The 16,018-nt window shown below is 46.0% G+C and overlaps 1 protein-coding gene across 1 annotated transcript in view; it reads right to left on the bottom strand.

Annotated features, from left to right (window-relative positions):
* Nucleotides 1–16,018, bottom strand: part of SRD5A1 (steroid 5 alpha-reductase 1) — a 240,255-nt gene that overhangs the window by 143,807 nt on the left and 80,430 nt on the right. The window contains exon 2 of the mRNA XM_086965281.1: nt 11,724–11,890. Within this exon, the coding sequence (XP_086821407.1) occupies nt 11,724–11,890 (167 nt within the window). The remainder of the gene's footprint in view (nt 1–11,723; nt 11,891–16,018) is intronic.

Here is a 16,018-nt window from a genome sequence, read left to right as displayed (position 1 = left end):
AGGCGAGACCACAGCAGTAAGGAGTCGCAGGATGAGGCACTGTGTCAGACAAAGCTAAGGAAAGGGCTGACCTGAAGCCCCTGCTCTATGATCAACGTGTGCCAAAAAGTCCCCGCTCTCTGAACCTGGTTATGGACCCGCCTGTCTCAAATTCTCCGTCCCCCTGATCTATTCCCAACTTGGCCCTGCTCCATCCCCTCCTCCTCCGACCTTCCATAAGGACTGTTCACACACACACCTTTCCACCTGAACTTCCAAGTTCCACCAAAATCCTGCTGAGCTATCCAGAGAAGGGTATTCCCTGCGTCAAAAGGGAGGGAGCTCCGACTAAGTAGACCACGAACTATGTTAATCTCAGAACGGTGACCTAGAACTCCACCAAGGGTCGCCCCTAAAAGAGAAGATGAACGAAGTATGTGGTTCTACCCACTGCTGAACGCCTCGATGATGATGGAAGCAATAGGAAATACCCACCACAGAGACTCAAGAAACAAACAGACCCCACAACTCAAAGACTGTCGCACTTTTCATCACAATCCTTCCTCTGCCTCCTAATAACTATACTCTGGGTCACGGAAGAAAATGCACCTGCTCCAAAACCGTAACGCATTTCTCCTATGAGGTCTGGCGAAACAAAACAAAGTGTACCCCTGCCCGCAGACCTCCAACGGCTCAATCCACATGAACATTCCTGTTGACAGAACGAATTGTAATCCGGGTGCTTAACAGTGCCAACAGAAGACGACGAAGACACTGTGAACTCTGATTTTTATTTTTATTATATCTCATTTCTCTCCCAACCACCATTGGACTGACTATGCTCTCGCCGAGTACAAAAAGGACTTACTTATATGATAACTTACCAGTTCCTATCCCAAATGACTATAAGTATCTATGATCTGTACCCAACGCCCTCGCTACATAATTCTAGTCTGATATTGCAATACTATGACTTTTTCTGCAACCAACTTAACGATGAACCCGCCTACTAGATGATGAGATTATTCAATGTGATGTTTATGTACAGTTCATTTGCCTAAGTCCCCTCTCCTTTACTTATGACCGCTGCAATAGGTATAGATAGGAAATAGGCCAGCAAGATGTCTTGGAAATGTTAAAGGGAGGACTGTGGAAAATTAATATAGTTTAGTGAACATTATCTACGCCATCTTGCCTTTTTCCGATGCCACACTTTTCGTCATGCACATCCGCCATATTTTAGCCGTTACGATCAGAATCACCCTCACGAAAGACCCCCACGCACCGGTCATTCCCACTCTCACATGCCTTGCGCGTAAGCAGCAGCCATTTTAAACACCATGGCCTCCCTGCCCCTCGCTGATAGCCAGCGCATCTCTCTCTCTCTCTCCTAACCTCGCAAACATCCCCCGCACGTTGACAACCCCCGCTCTCTCATGCCTTGGGTCATAAACCCCTCTTCAGCGCAGCTCCGCCACAGAATCCCATCCTGTTCCCAGCGCGACACCTCCCTTCATTCCTTTCATGGTCTCAGATCCTTTTGATGCAAACCCCCTTTTCCTGCGTCCCCGTTTGTCTTCCTTATTCCCAGGCCACCACCTGGCCCTGCGGATACTGTTTATTACCCCGTACAGTAGGAAGCTTCCCCTCCCCATCAAAAGACCCTCGAGCCGATCAAAGCCTCCACCCTATGAGATCCGATCAACCCCATGCATTCCGTGAATCGGCGGAATGCCCTGCTGCGTGACAATCATCACCTGTTGTGACCGGGGTGGGGAATTCAACTGTAAATGTATGTGGGAACGGGCCTGTAGGGGAGATTCCGAGGATGTTCTTTCAAATATCAAAATGTGGCGAGAATGTGTTACGTGCAATAAAGGTCATAAACCCTAGTATAAGAGGCCAGGCCTCAGAAATGTGGTTAGAGCACCTCGTGATGATACTTGCTGTCTGAACTGATGTGTTCTCCTCCGGAGAGAATAAAATCCTAGTTTCCTGCCTTCCAGTCTCCAGCGCCTGCTTCTTCGTTGATTAATATTGGTGGGTCATAGAGGCGACACCGCCGGGCAACATAAAAGGGTCTTTGGTTACTGGTTGTCTTTGAACCCCTTTTTACAAACTAATATGTTGAAATATCCTTATGATATATAATAAGGAATGGAAAAACAAAAAAAACGAAGCAAATAAAAATGGAAATAACCTCATGATTTATTTGTTGATTTCAAGTTCTTGAAAACCATTTTTTAAAAATGGAGAAGAAACAATTTAGTTTCATGTTCAACTGAGCGCACTTTATGTGAAAGGTGACTCAACCTCCACACATTGTTTTCTATTTAACAAGCCTAAGGGGCGTCATCACGGACAATCTATTGTGAGTGTTGGATTCTGACATAATTTGATTTACTGATTCTTCCTGTTTGAAGGTGTTTTTAACATATTTATTTAAAACAAGCACTTTTTTGAATGTTAACTCTATATGATAATCCCTCATGACACATTTATCAAAATGGATTACGTGTCATTTTGAGGTAAATACCTTACAGGCTAATATTACGCCAAAAACGCTGCTGAGCTTAATGCAGAGGTTCTTTGCAGGCATAAGTTTTGCAATCACAATGGGTGATATTGTCTGCTTAACATTAACTGATGGGACATATTGAATTAACTTTGTGCCATCACAAACATTGACTGTTGGGTGAGGTTTCTGTGTGTGTTTTTTTTAATGACAAAGTTTGTTGCGTTTGATCTTTTAAATTGGGAACTGTGAAAAAGTTTGTTTTTTGTCTCTTTGTATTGTTTGATATATTACAGATTCCCTAAATCTCACGTCTTGGAGAGGTCGCACGAGGCAGTACCTGTGCAACATTTACACTCAAGGTTGTAAAGTTTTTCTTGTCCCGCCCCATTAGGCTCTGGCGCCTTAGCGTGCGGCAACCGCGGGGTGAGGACTGTTTTTGGTCCTGATGAATGCTGAGCTGACTAGTGGCTCTATAGCAGAAACATGTCGACCCTTCTTCTTTTCTAATGTATAGGACTTCATGGTTCAAATTAACATAACCATTTATATGTCCGCTATTTCACTTTTTTTTTTTTAAATTTTTGGAAAACCTTTATTAGAAGTGAAATCAGTTACAATCGATACAAAGCAGAACATCATAATCAGCCATCGGAACAGGTTCAAACAGAGCAAAGCATTAGACCATGGCAGTGCAGGGCTCCGTTCCGCAAATGCTCGGTTGCAACCCAGGAGAGCAATTTTGTCGGAAAACAACAGGATTAAAGAAGGTTTGATTTTAAAATAAAGTGGAAGGGGCAGGATCTGTAGCAGTACATGTAGAACAAAGCAAATCAGGGGAAGCTCAAGAGGCAGGATGATCATAGTCCAGGAGTACTGTCAGTGGGACGTAATGATTCAACTCAGTACCAGGATAGCCAAAATGCAAGCAGTCCGCCCACCAACAAGTTCCCGATCGCGGTAGCAAAGCAATCTAAATCCCCCTTATTAATCGAAATAAGGCAAGTGTGCAGAGGACTACCACCACAAAGATCCCGAATAAAAGAAAAGGAGAAAATAGATATAGCCAGGAGCAAAAGGAATAAGAAGGCCATAGAGACAAAGAAAAATAAGAAAACAACAACACCCCTCCCCCATCCCCCCACCCTGCACCCCTGCATGTGGCTACGGCATACCCCCCTAGCAGCGTGCCTGTCGCCCATTGTGAACCCGAAATATAGATAAGAGAATAAGAGAAATAAGGAGATAAAAAGGAAGAGGAAAGGAAGTAACCAACAGCCCACAATAGGGAAGGAAACATGAGGGAGACTCCCAGTGCGGGAACCCCAGCCTCCCCCCCTCTTTCACCCACCGTTAAAATTAATCAGAGAGCAAATACACAATATTGGGAGCACCCACTTAAACAGGATGTATCGATCGCTACGCAGTCCAAGTCCCACGGGGGGGCATAGTGCACCCCCAGCAGCAGAAATGGCGCCCTGAGCGCACTCGACTCCCACGGGCAAACAGGATCAAAGGTACAGGTCCCACCCGCCCCAAGATGCCGGACCGGATTAGAAATCACAAAATGGAGCAGTCGTGGCAGTCAAGGAATAACCAAAACCTCTCCAAAGTCACATGAAACGATCAATCATCCACCACCGATCGTAGTCCACGGGGTCCGCTGTCGTGTAGTCGATCCGCCGTGAGACACCAGAAAGTCTCCCAAGGGAGCAAGTCCGCAGTGTCGCCATCAGTAAGCCACCTCCATGTCGAGCCGCAGCCCCGCCGTGATAGCAGTAACATTTACCACAGAGAAAGTGACAAGCGAAGCTGGTGACGGCCACAATGAAACATCGGTTCAATAGTAATCAGGACTACTTCCCTCCATCACCAGAACGTAGGTCTGTGGCCCCTCTGGGATATACAGTCGCCATCCCCCAGCATCCAGTACACCCGGCCGCCGCCATAAGGTATAATCCATCAGGTCGTCACTGTCCCAACAAGCAGCGCCACGGCGCAGTACAGGCAGGCTTAGGAATCTTCAGTCCCCTCCCGATCAAGATGGCGAATCGCCTGTGTATCAGCAATGAAGTAACAAAGGGTGCCCTTCTCCCCACCACTGAGTGTTGTTTGCGGGCCCCCCCAGCCCAAAAAGACACATTAACATCGTGCCCTCGCCGGCGCCGATGAGCTGGAGATGAAATGTCAGTTCAATATGCAGGCATGCAACATACTCCAGATAGACAAGGAGCAGTTCCCAGAGTCCGGCAGCCAACAAAAGATCGCTGGGGGGAGGGGGAAGTAAGGAGGGGGGGGGGAGAAGCAAGCAGCACAGGAGAATTGTGCATCAGACCTGTAGAGGGCTTCGGCGGTGTCGAGGGTATTTTCAGGCTCCTTGACGGGAGACCGACGCCCCACAGGTCCATGTGTCCGTTGTTGTTGCATTGGCGGTCGGGTGCAGCGAAACGCGAGGTCCCGGTCGCCGGCATCAGGCAGGCCGCCCTGCGCTGAGGAGCATATCTTCGTCCCCGGAGCCAGGAATTTCGCCGGAGTCGGACGCCTCACCTCGGCGTCCCTTCCGACGCACGGGAGCTCCGCACTCTCACGGGGCAGGCAAGCGGAGTAGGCGGTGAGGGGAGAAGGTCGGCGGAGCCGGGACTCGGTGCGGCCATCTTGGCCGCTGGACCGGCCCCGCCCCTATTTCACTGGTTTTAATGGAGTTAGAACTACCCCCTTATTAAAAGAATGTTCTGGTTTGGGGAGTAGTCCATACTCCTTTTAATTCACTTTTTCAACGCATATTTGATATTATTCTTTCTATAAGGACCCAATGAAGACAACTGGCAACCGACTTTCAGTTGGTGCCTGAGGGTTCTTTTTCTTCACAATGCATGCCAACTTTACCTCCCTGCTGTCTTTGATCTTGTGTTCTGGTGGTAGAAACTAAACTGTTCTACAGCCTTTTTCTTTTTTAAGGTTTTTTCGTCACTCTTTTGTTGATTTGAATTTAGTATTGTCAAGGGGTACAAGAGTGGCCTTCTGACCCTTTCGCTCTTGTTGATTCTATTATGAGAGAAGGCCCTTTCTAGGTGTCCAGGTGTATACATAAGTAGGGTTCAATGCCTAGTATGGTTTGCAGGAGATCCCTTCCCCCGCTCATGCTCTTAATTTCTAGTGCCGATAGGGATCACCTGATCTTGAAGCTATACAAGTCATGCATGGCCCAGGTCCCCAATAAAGACACCAAGGTGCCGGAGGCATGGGAGCGGGAACTTGGACATCCTATCGAGGACTCACATTGGTCCTTCTGCAGCGCACAAACGAAAGAGGTCCCTTTAAATAGCAGACACAAGCCGATACATTTTAAGTATTCATGCCATTGATCCAAATTGGCCGCCTGTTGCCCTAAGTGTGGATGCCGCCAGGCTGAATTTTCACACCTGACGTGGAATTGCGTTAAAATTGGGATCTTCGGGAGATCCTTTTTCAGGGTCACAGCGCAAATGACATCTTGAGTTGGACCCCATGCCTCAAATTTCCTTGTTAGGTTATGTAGGAGGGCTCCCAAAGAAGCTGTGTAAATTTACTGCCATCGCACTGCTACTCGCTAAGGGAAATAGCTCTCAAATGGGGTAGCCGGGCCACTCCCACAATGAAAGACTGGCTCTTTAGTCTCAAATATTGCAATGTTAACAGCAAACTTTATGCCGCAACACTACCTTAGGCGTCTCCCCCAAAGGATATTTTGGAACCACTTAAAAATTATCTGCTGGAGACCAGCTCCTGCCACACCTCACAGCAGCACAATGGGATTGTCCCTACGTGAGTGGGATAATTCCCGCCCAGCAGATCCGGCAGCAAGAAAGCCCCGTGGTTCACCGACGAACTCAAGAGCTCCAAGAAGAACTGCCGAGCCCTCGAGAAAGTCTGGAGAAGGGAACCTACACCAGACAACAGGACCACCTTCAAGCTGGCCACCCGGAAGCACCACCAGCTGATCCGCGCCGCCAAGAAAACTGCTTTCAAGGACCGGCTGGACAACAACGCACACAACTGCAAGGAACTCTTCAACATCGTGAAAGAGCTATCCAACCCCAGCGCAGGAAACAACTACATCACCCCATCGCAAGACCTCTGCAACTCCCTCGCTTCATACTTCCACAACAAGATCGCGGACATACACAACAGCTTCAACAACCAACCAACGCACACCAAGACCGAACAACCACCCCCCACCACCACCCTCCACGCCTGGACCCCGATCAGCACCGAAGACACCATCCGCACGATGAACTCCATCCACTCCGGATCACCGACTGACCCCTGCCCTCACCACGTCTTCAACAAGGCTGACGCTGTCATCGCACCCCACCTGCGAGACATCATCAACACATCCTTCGACACCGCCACCTTCCCTGAGAGCTGGAAGCACGCCGAACTCAGCGCTCTTCTCAAGAAACCCACAGCGGACCCCACCGAACTCAAGAACTACCGCCCCATCTCGCTCCTCCCGTTTCCAGCCAAAGTCATCGAGAAGACCGTCAACAAACAGATGGCCGCCTTCCTCGAGACGAATGGATCCCTCGACCCCTCACAGTCCGGCTTCCGAGCCAATCACAGCACCGAGACCGCCCTCATCGCCGCCACCGATGACATCCGAGCCCTGATGGACAACGGAGAAACAGCGGCCCTCATCCTCCTAGACCTCTCCGCGGCATTCGACACTGTCTGCCACCGCACCCTAGTACAGCGCCTCAGCAACGTCGGAATCCAGGACAAGGCGCTGGAATGGATCATCTCCTTCCTCGACGGAAGAACACAGAGAGTCCGTCTATCACCGTACAAGTCAGAGGCCACCGAAGTCATCTGCGGCGTCCCTCAAGGATCCTCTGAGCCCCACCCTCTTCAACGTCTACATGAGCCCCCTCGCGGCCATCGCACGCCAGCACAACCTCAACATAATCTCCTACGCCGACGACACCCAGCTGATCCTCTCCCTGACCAACGACCCCGCCGCCGCCAGAGCCAACCTGCACGAAGGGATGAAAGAGGTAGCCGAGTGGATGACGACCAGCCGCCTGAAACTGAACTCGGACAAGACGGAGGTCCTCATCCTGGGCTCTTCACCCTCCGCCTGGGACGACTCCTGGTGGCCTCCCGCCCTGGGCACCGCACCCAAACCGACAGACCATGCACGCAACCTGGGCTTCATCCTGGACTCCTCCCTCTCCATGACCAGGCAAGTCAACAACGTCTCCTCGGCGTGCTTCAACATCCTTCGCATGCTACGGAAGATCTTCTGGTGGATCCCCACCGAGACCAGGAAGACTGTCACCCAGGCCCTCGTCACCAGCCGACGACTACGGCAACGCCCTCTACGCCGGTACCACCGCTAAGCTCCAGAAGAGACTCCAGCGGATCCAGAACGCCTCAGCCAGACTCATCCTCGACATCCCACGAACCAGCCACATCTCCGGACATCTGAGAGACCTTCACTGGCTCCCCGTCAACAAAAGAATCACCTTCCGCCTCCTCACCCACGCACACAAAGCCCTACACGACCAAGGCCCGAGCTACCTCAACAGCCGAGTCAACTTCTACGCTCCCAAACGCCACCTCCGATCAGCCAACCACGCCCTCGCCGACGTCCCCCGCATCCGAAGAGCGACTACAGGAGGCAGGTCCTTCTCCTACCTAGCTGCCAAGACCTGGAACTCCCTCCCGACCGACCTGCGCCTGACCCAAGACCACCTCTCCTTCAGGAAGAAGCTGAAGACCTGGCTGTTCGAGCAGTAGCGGCACCCCCCCCCCCCACCCCCCCCAGCGCCTTGAGACCCTACGGGTATGTAGCGCGCTCTATAAATGTCATTGATTGATTGATTGATTGATTGATTTGGCCCACCTAACGTATCTCTCTTACAGTGTATATTACATCAGGGAAGATGGAGATGTGAGGGTGGGAGCGGGTTCACCGACCCAGGTTGGTCAGACGTGACTGGCTCAATGTATATTATATGCCACCCTGTAGTAGAAGTGATCAATGCTTGCTTGTGCACAATTATTGTATTCCCTTTTAGTTGGACCACAAACAATGACTGTTTGCCTTTTTAAATATACATGATTGCAGTGAATAACCATGTAATCTTGTAAGAAAGTTAAAAATGAAAATAAAGAATAAAATAAAAAAATAAAAGTATGGTCTGCAGGACAACATACTGTCTGACCGGGTATTTATGTAATTCTGCACCTTCCCTAGCAAGATGTCTCCAAGCTAAACCCACCCCCCCCCCCTTTTTTTCAAAGTGCGTTTTAACCAGAGTCCGGTTTACAAATTGAATGATGGTTCTTGAAAAGAGAAGATTAACCCAGGCCATGAAACATTTGTTTGACACAGGACCGCAATGGAATGTCCAGTTCCTTATCACAAATGAAACAATCAATAATGACTTGACGATTGCGAATAGCATGTGGCTTGGTCCAGACAGAGGTCCAAAGCAGCAGAGGAGTAATCTGTTAGGTACCTCTCTGTGTCTCGCTTCTCCCGGATGGCTATTATTCAGAATTATCAACATCTTTAAACAAAACTAACATGACTGTCACTAGGACATTATTTCTTATCTGCTGATGACGAGATACCGTCACAAGGCGCTGAGGACGAAAGGCTTGACCTTTTTGAGTGTCCTAGAGAGTGATAAGAAGAATAGATTTGGAAGAAAATAAACACATTTTTACTGGTGAGGATGAGCAGTTATATTGGAGATAAAGGAATTTGGCAGTTGTTGCCAATATCAAAGGGTCGTTCCAAATACTTATTTCATTGATAATAAGTACTCTGACAGTACTCCCAGGGTATTGTTACTTTGGTTGGTTATCTTGCGGGTCCTGATGAAGGTGGTGTTGATCTTCTTCCTGTGCCACCGAAACGCGCCGACCACCGACATTTAGATCCTGCTTATTGCAGTTGTTTTTTTGGTCAAAGGAGATTAAGGTCATACTTATGTCTCCAACTTTCCAAAGTTGTTGTGAACTTATGAATGTAATATGGTTGCTGATTTAATTAGTGTGAATGTATGAGAGTGTTTTTTTGTGTGTGTGTTTTCCTTTACTTGGGGCTTACATTATGTTATAATATGTAGTCAGATATGTTGAAGATATTTATTGTGTACATTTACTGAATTGTAATTGTGAATTGATAACTAATTTTGAAATCTAAATAAAAATGTTAAAAATGAATAAACAATAATGAAAAAAGAATAAACAAAGTTATAAAGAATAATGATGCACTGACAGTATTTTATAATCGGACTGGCTCACTTTCGAATTCTATGTGAATCGCAAAAGAAAGAAATATAGGTTGTGAGGGAATTTTTGTAGTGTGATTTGACTTTTTCCCCCTCTTTTCCCTGACCTCGAAGGGACCTTTTGAGGGGGTCCCTTTCTCTTTACATAACCTTATCACAATTGAAACAATCAATAATGACTTGACGATTGAGAATAGCATGTGGCTTGGTCCAGAAAGAGGACCAAAGCAGCAGAGAAGTAAGTTCAATACTGTTGTTAATAAAGGGCAGCTCCAGTTCCCCATGACAAATACAACATGGTCTACCTGGGGGAATCAGCTCTCATTCTACTGCAAATGAGTGGCATTAACATAGCCCCAGAATTTAGCTCCATATGTGAGTTTTGGAATACACTGAGTTTTGTTATGTCAATAACAGGGGCAATAGGTTTGCCACTTGTGGTAGACTTCAAGTTGAACCGTGTACCCATTTATTTAGGTGAAGTTTAGGTGTCTTAATGCAAGACTAGCACACTAGGATGTGGTGGGACCACAAACGACCCCAAGCTAGGGGAATTGAGACGCCTTTTAACCTTACTGTACTTGATCAAAAACATATGCAAGTTCAAACTTTTGTGGCCAAAGGCCATCATTTGTATTTTTTTAATTGGTATCTAGATCTAAATCGGACATAAAATTGGAAATAGTTTCCACCAGAGTTTTTAAGTCCTTGGGGGGAAACTAGCAAAACAGCATTGCCAGAGTATAATAAAATGGGAATTGGATTTAAATTAATCCGGATTACATTCGAACCACTATTTGCCAAATTCAGTTTGTTAATAAGGAGGATGAATAAATGGGGGGGCAAGGGTACAATCTTGACGAACATCACAACAACTTGCACCTCAAAGGGGAACGTTGATTCCTTCCAACAACACATTTGCGTAGGGCATTATTCAGCAATAGCAAACAGGAGGGTATAGTTATTAGGACAGCCCACAGACAACTTGTGTGTTCCCAGTTTTGTCATGCACGACCAATGTTGAGGAGGACTCCACTGTCTCCCAATGCCACGTGGTGACAGCCACCGCCTCCCCAGCCATGATATGGGAGGCTGCAAGTAGGAGAGGGTATGCCACAAGTTAGGGGTGCCAGAGGGGGCCTCTGCCTAAACCCTACCTTCACTCACAGCACTGGCAAAGAGGACTCTCTGCCCACACAAGGCCACCCGGGCACGTGAGTCCCGCTCCGAGCCTCCACTGCCGGTCACTGTTGCGGCAGTCACACAGGACACAGGCAAGCACCGGGCACCTCCTCCTTCAGTCTTCTAGAAGCTGAGGCCACACTGGCCCGGCCGACAATCTCCAAGCTGCCCAACAGGGCGTGCAGCAGTGTGGTGGCACCTCGCTCCAACAACAGGTCACGATTCAGTCCATGCGGGTCCGAAGAGTCTTGCAGGCAGCTGTCAAAGTCCTGGTGCACGGATGCGTCGATACACAGTTGAAATGGTGCAACCGCCTCTCCCCATCTTAGCGTAACTAGAACTGGAGCTCCTAAAGCTCTGATGGTGGCGGACTTCACCATATTGTGAGTCTCCTGGTGGAGCAGACCTAAAGCCCTGGCCACTTTGACTACATGAAGACGTAAGCTTAACTTGTGCATCTACAGTACAAGAGTAGTTCAAGGAGGCCACTGACCTGCCTCTATCTGAAGCTTCTGCTTGTGAGTGGTGTGACAGCTCAGCAAAAATGAATTAACTAATCTGTAGCCATTATCTTATACCTACCAGCCGGTTCCTAAGAAGCTTTGTTGTTTGCAAAATATTTTTAAATGTTTCCATGCACGAGGACCTAACAGACTCCTTAATGGGCACAAACAATATAGCTGGATTAGAGAATACACAATTCAGTTACCTCATATCTAAGGGAACTTCACAATTTCTGAATGCTGTATCTTTCTTGTACTCACCGATGATGAAAAATGGTTCAGTTGTCCAGTCTGAGGAGTAGTCTGCATAATTGCACAAGTACCGTCCCTGCAAATACCCATTATAGACGCAGAATATCAATGCTAATGCAAAGGATATGAAGGGTGTTGGCTTTCCTCCACGAATCAAGAAAGGAAAAATTAGTGTCCTAAAATAAAACAGAGAAAAACGGTTTGTGACACATATGTTGCTAAGTACACCTACCAATTTCTGCACTGAAATGTTCAATGCTATATTAAATAAACTACTGTAGACATTATATTCTGTCTTACAAAACAAAATGTCCTAGAAATTAGAGGCATTCAGGGCTCTGTAACATTACACAACCAAGTAGGAGCAACAAAAGCAAACAGGATACTGCAAGAAACTAGACACAATGATCCACCAGAGGTGCACTTAGTCAGGGGTATCCACAGAAGCAGAATTTAGAAAATAAAAATCCTAGTGAATGCTGACTCCAATCTACATCTTAGTTGACTATCACCTTGCATCCCTTACCCACAATTCAATCAATCCTGACAGAAGACAACTGCTCTATCGCATCTTGGTGATACACTAACATCATTGTGGTAACAAATCACACTGTGCAATGAGAGATTTGTCACGGCTATAAAGAAATGAAATATAAATTGTTTAACACCAGCCAATCAAGCCTGTAGCTCCTGTTTTATGGATCTACAAAGCAAACATTAGCACATCTATCTCGTATGGTGTTGAGCTGTGGGGTTATGGGAACCTTGAACCCCTTGTGATGAGCCAAATACATTTTTAAGATCTGTGGATGGGCTACCGCAATCCACCCCTCTGGTTCCATTATACTTAGATCTGGGGTGTTGCTCCATCAGATATGTTGGGTTATATAGGCTTGTAGTATACTGGAGGAGACTTTGAGTAACACCAGAGCTGGCCAATTATGCATTGGCTCTGGATGAAGTAAGGAAATTAGATGTCAACAGGAAACTTCCATGGTTCAACTGTGTGAGGAACATTTTTTGTGAACTGGGGTTGAGTCATCTGTGGACCTTGCCATCTGCAAGTTCTTTTCCCAGTAAAGCGGAATTAAAGGTAGCTTACTGGCATATGATAAACCTTAGACAGTTTTCGGCCTCCACTGGTTTGACTTTGACCAGCACCTTTCTTGAGAATAAGCAAGAGCCTAACTTTGAACCATATTGGGACATAATCACTTCTCTGCGTGATAGGAAACTGTTCCACCAGTTCAGAGTGGGCTCTCTACCAAGTAAGGCTTTTACTTCAAGGTGGAGATCAAATCCTGAGGCAGAAACCAGTGGGTGCCCATACTGTCCGGACAGGGTAGAATCAATACGATACATTTTCTTTGCTTGCCCGGCGTATAGTACACTGAGGCGACGCTGGTTGAAACTAACCTGTCTTGCTCTGGGAATTAGAGACTACAGGTAAGTGTACAGGATATTGAAGAGTGCACTCGATGGCCCAATTATGATAGCAACGGCCAAGTTCCTGGGCCAGGTTTGGGTGATTCGGTGGTCAGGGGGAAGGTTTAGGTAATAGTACTTCCTGTACCTGAATGTTTTTTATTTTCCTTCTTTTTTTATTGTATGTTGTGCGACCTGTTCCTCCTAATGAAATGGAAAATGAAATTGAAATCAGAGTTTCGTTTCAATGATATGTAATAAGAATTGGACAAATTAGAGTGTAAACTATTGGTTGTATAAGGCAGCTTTTTTAGATCTAGTCTTTTATTGTATAATTTTAATCCGATAGCACTAGGTCCCTGTACAACCTAGCTTGCCAATTCATGAGTATGTAACGGTTAAACCGTTTTTTATCTGTGGCATGTGATAACTTTTGTGATTATATTTTTTAATCGAAATAAAGTTTATAAACTGAAACTGATATTTGCGAGCAAAAGCTGTTCCATAGAGTCTAAAATAACCAACAAAATGTGCATCTTTCTAGATCACGTTACCACGTGGCCAATGGGGACAGTGCCGTCTTCACTATGTTAGCATGAGCACACTGCAGACTGTAAGCTGCTTTGCGCATGTTACTTTATGCACTTATTTTGCAAGTGCCATTCGTAAACTTTCAAATAAGAACATACAGTTGGTTTCACGCTTTGCAGGTTCCTGGGATTTAGTGTCAACATTGTGTACAAGGTCGAACACCAATGCGCCTTGTTATTCTGTTCTGGTGAGGCCGCAACACTTAGACAAATAACCAAAGTTGCAACCTGCATGCACTCTATCACCTACCAGGTAACAATTTATCCTTCATAAAACAACTAATGGAGATCATCACGGCAAATGCTAACTCCGACGCAAATAATATATTCCTAGGGGATTTTAATCTACATTGGAACGACAACAATGACAAACAGGTCAACACTGTTAAAGACTTCCTAGCCGAGCTAAACCTCTCCCAAGCATGCACACGGCCAACTCATGCGAAAGGAGCCACGTTGGACAGGATAATTTAAAAAAAAGAGAACACTTCAGTCCTATCAATAGAGGAGTGCGACTGGTTTGATCACCATTCCATAACCTTTCTGATTCCCACATGGAAAAAGAACAAGCATTCGCAACCGGATAAAGTAAAAAAAATGGATACGGGACACTAAAGAACAGAACATTGAACTACTAATAGGAAGCTGCGAGAAGGAACTGTATCCACCTAACAACTTGAAGAACGTGAATGATCTAACGGACCACTACAATACTTCAATAACAGATATAGTTAACACCACTATGCCTCTGAAACTGAAAAGAGTTACAGAGAAGGATAAATATCCATGGTTTAACAGGACACTGAATGAGGAAAGAAGGAAACTGAGACTAGCAGAGAGAAAATGGAGACAACACCCTTCATCTCCTGAACTGAAATCCCTCAGAAAAACCAGAAAAGAATACAATAAGAAGATACTCAATTCCAAAAAGGAATTTATTAGATCAGAACTGGATTTCATCAAAAATAGACCCCGGAAACTATTCGAAATATTAAAACAACAATCTAACAAGTTGGCCAAATCGGCCCATGAAACCACAAAAATACAACTAAGCTGCGAAGAATTCTCAACATTCTTCACCAACAAATCCAACATGTTGGAAAGTGAGCTCAGGAGTGCAGAGGATTACCTAGACAGCCAAAGACCCACAACGAGCAAAACCAACTCTTCCAACTCAATAATTAAGGAGGATAGGGCAAAAAATAAGGCACATTGGGATACGTTCAAGTTGCTGGACCAGAACAACATCGCCAAAACGCTACTAGATATCAAACCTAATAACCACTATAACGACCCACTCCCAGCAAAATGCATGAAAGAAATCAGCCATATCGTGATTCCAATATGGACAAGAATTATTAATGCCTCTCTCTCACAAGGGATACTTCCAGAATGCCTAAAAAGAGGGCAAGTCGTCCCCATTATCAAAAACCGACAGCGGACCCGGCTGATCCAAATAACTTTTGACCGGTAACCAACATTCCTGTACTTGCCAAACTAATAGAGAAATGTGAACAAAAACAACTTAGCGACCATATTGACAAATTCTCCCTACTGGATGACTGTCAGTCGGGTTTCAGAACAGGACACAGCATGGAAACAGCAATTCTACATATAGTCGATGATGCCCTACAGGCCCTAGACCAAAATAGATCATGTCTACTGATTCCTTCTAGACCGGTCATCTGCATTTGACACAGTAAATGATGCATAATTACTGAACAGGCTCCAGGATGGGAATATCGGGTAATGTGCTGAATTGGTTTGAATCCTTCCTCAAAAATAGAACGCAAAGATTTCTGTTCAACTAAGCTTTATCACCTTCATGCCCTAATAAGATTGGAATCCCTCAAGTTTCTACATTTTCTCCATCATTGTTTAACCTGTATGTCGAACCGCTGACGGAAATTCTTCGAAAGTCCAAAATATCCTTTCAAAAGTACGCGGACGACACAGACATACATCAAGATCACGTCTCTATTAGACATCAGGCTAATGAACGAGGCTTTACAAACAACATTACATTGGTTAACAATCAATCATCTGAAGCTAAACACTCAGAAAACAGAATTTCTACAAATTTCTCCACCAAAAAAACCACACAGAGGTCAAGGAATGGTCTAAAATGATCACGGCACTTAACTGCACCCCTACTTTAGTTGAATCGGCTAAATCACTAAGAATCCCACTCGGCGAGATCCTTAATATGAAAGCCCACATCAAAGCAATGGCTAAAAGTGCCAGTTTTCATTTGAACTACATTAGAACAGTGAAACCCTTCATCTCTCA

Source organism: Lissotriton vulgaris, chromosome 4_1, assembly GCF_964263255.1.
Source record: "Lissotriton vulgaris chromosome 4_1, aLisVul1.2, whole genome shotgun sequence".
Taxonomy (NCBI): Eukaryota; Metazoa; Chordata; class Amphibia; order Caudata; family Salamandridae; genus Lissotriton; species Lissotriton vulgaris.
Note: the sequence above shows the minus strand (reverse complement) of the source record. Positions and strands in the feature narration are given on the sequence as shown.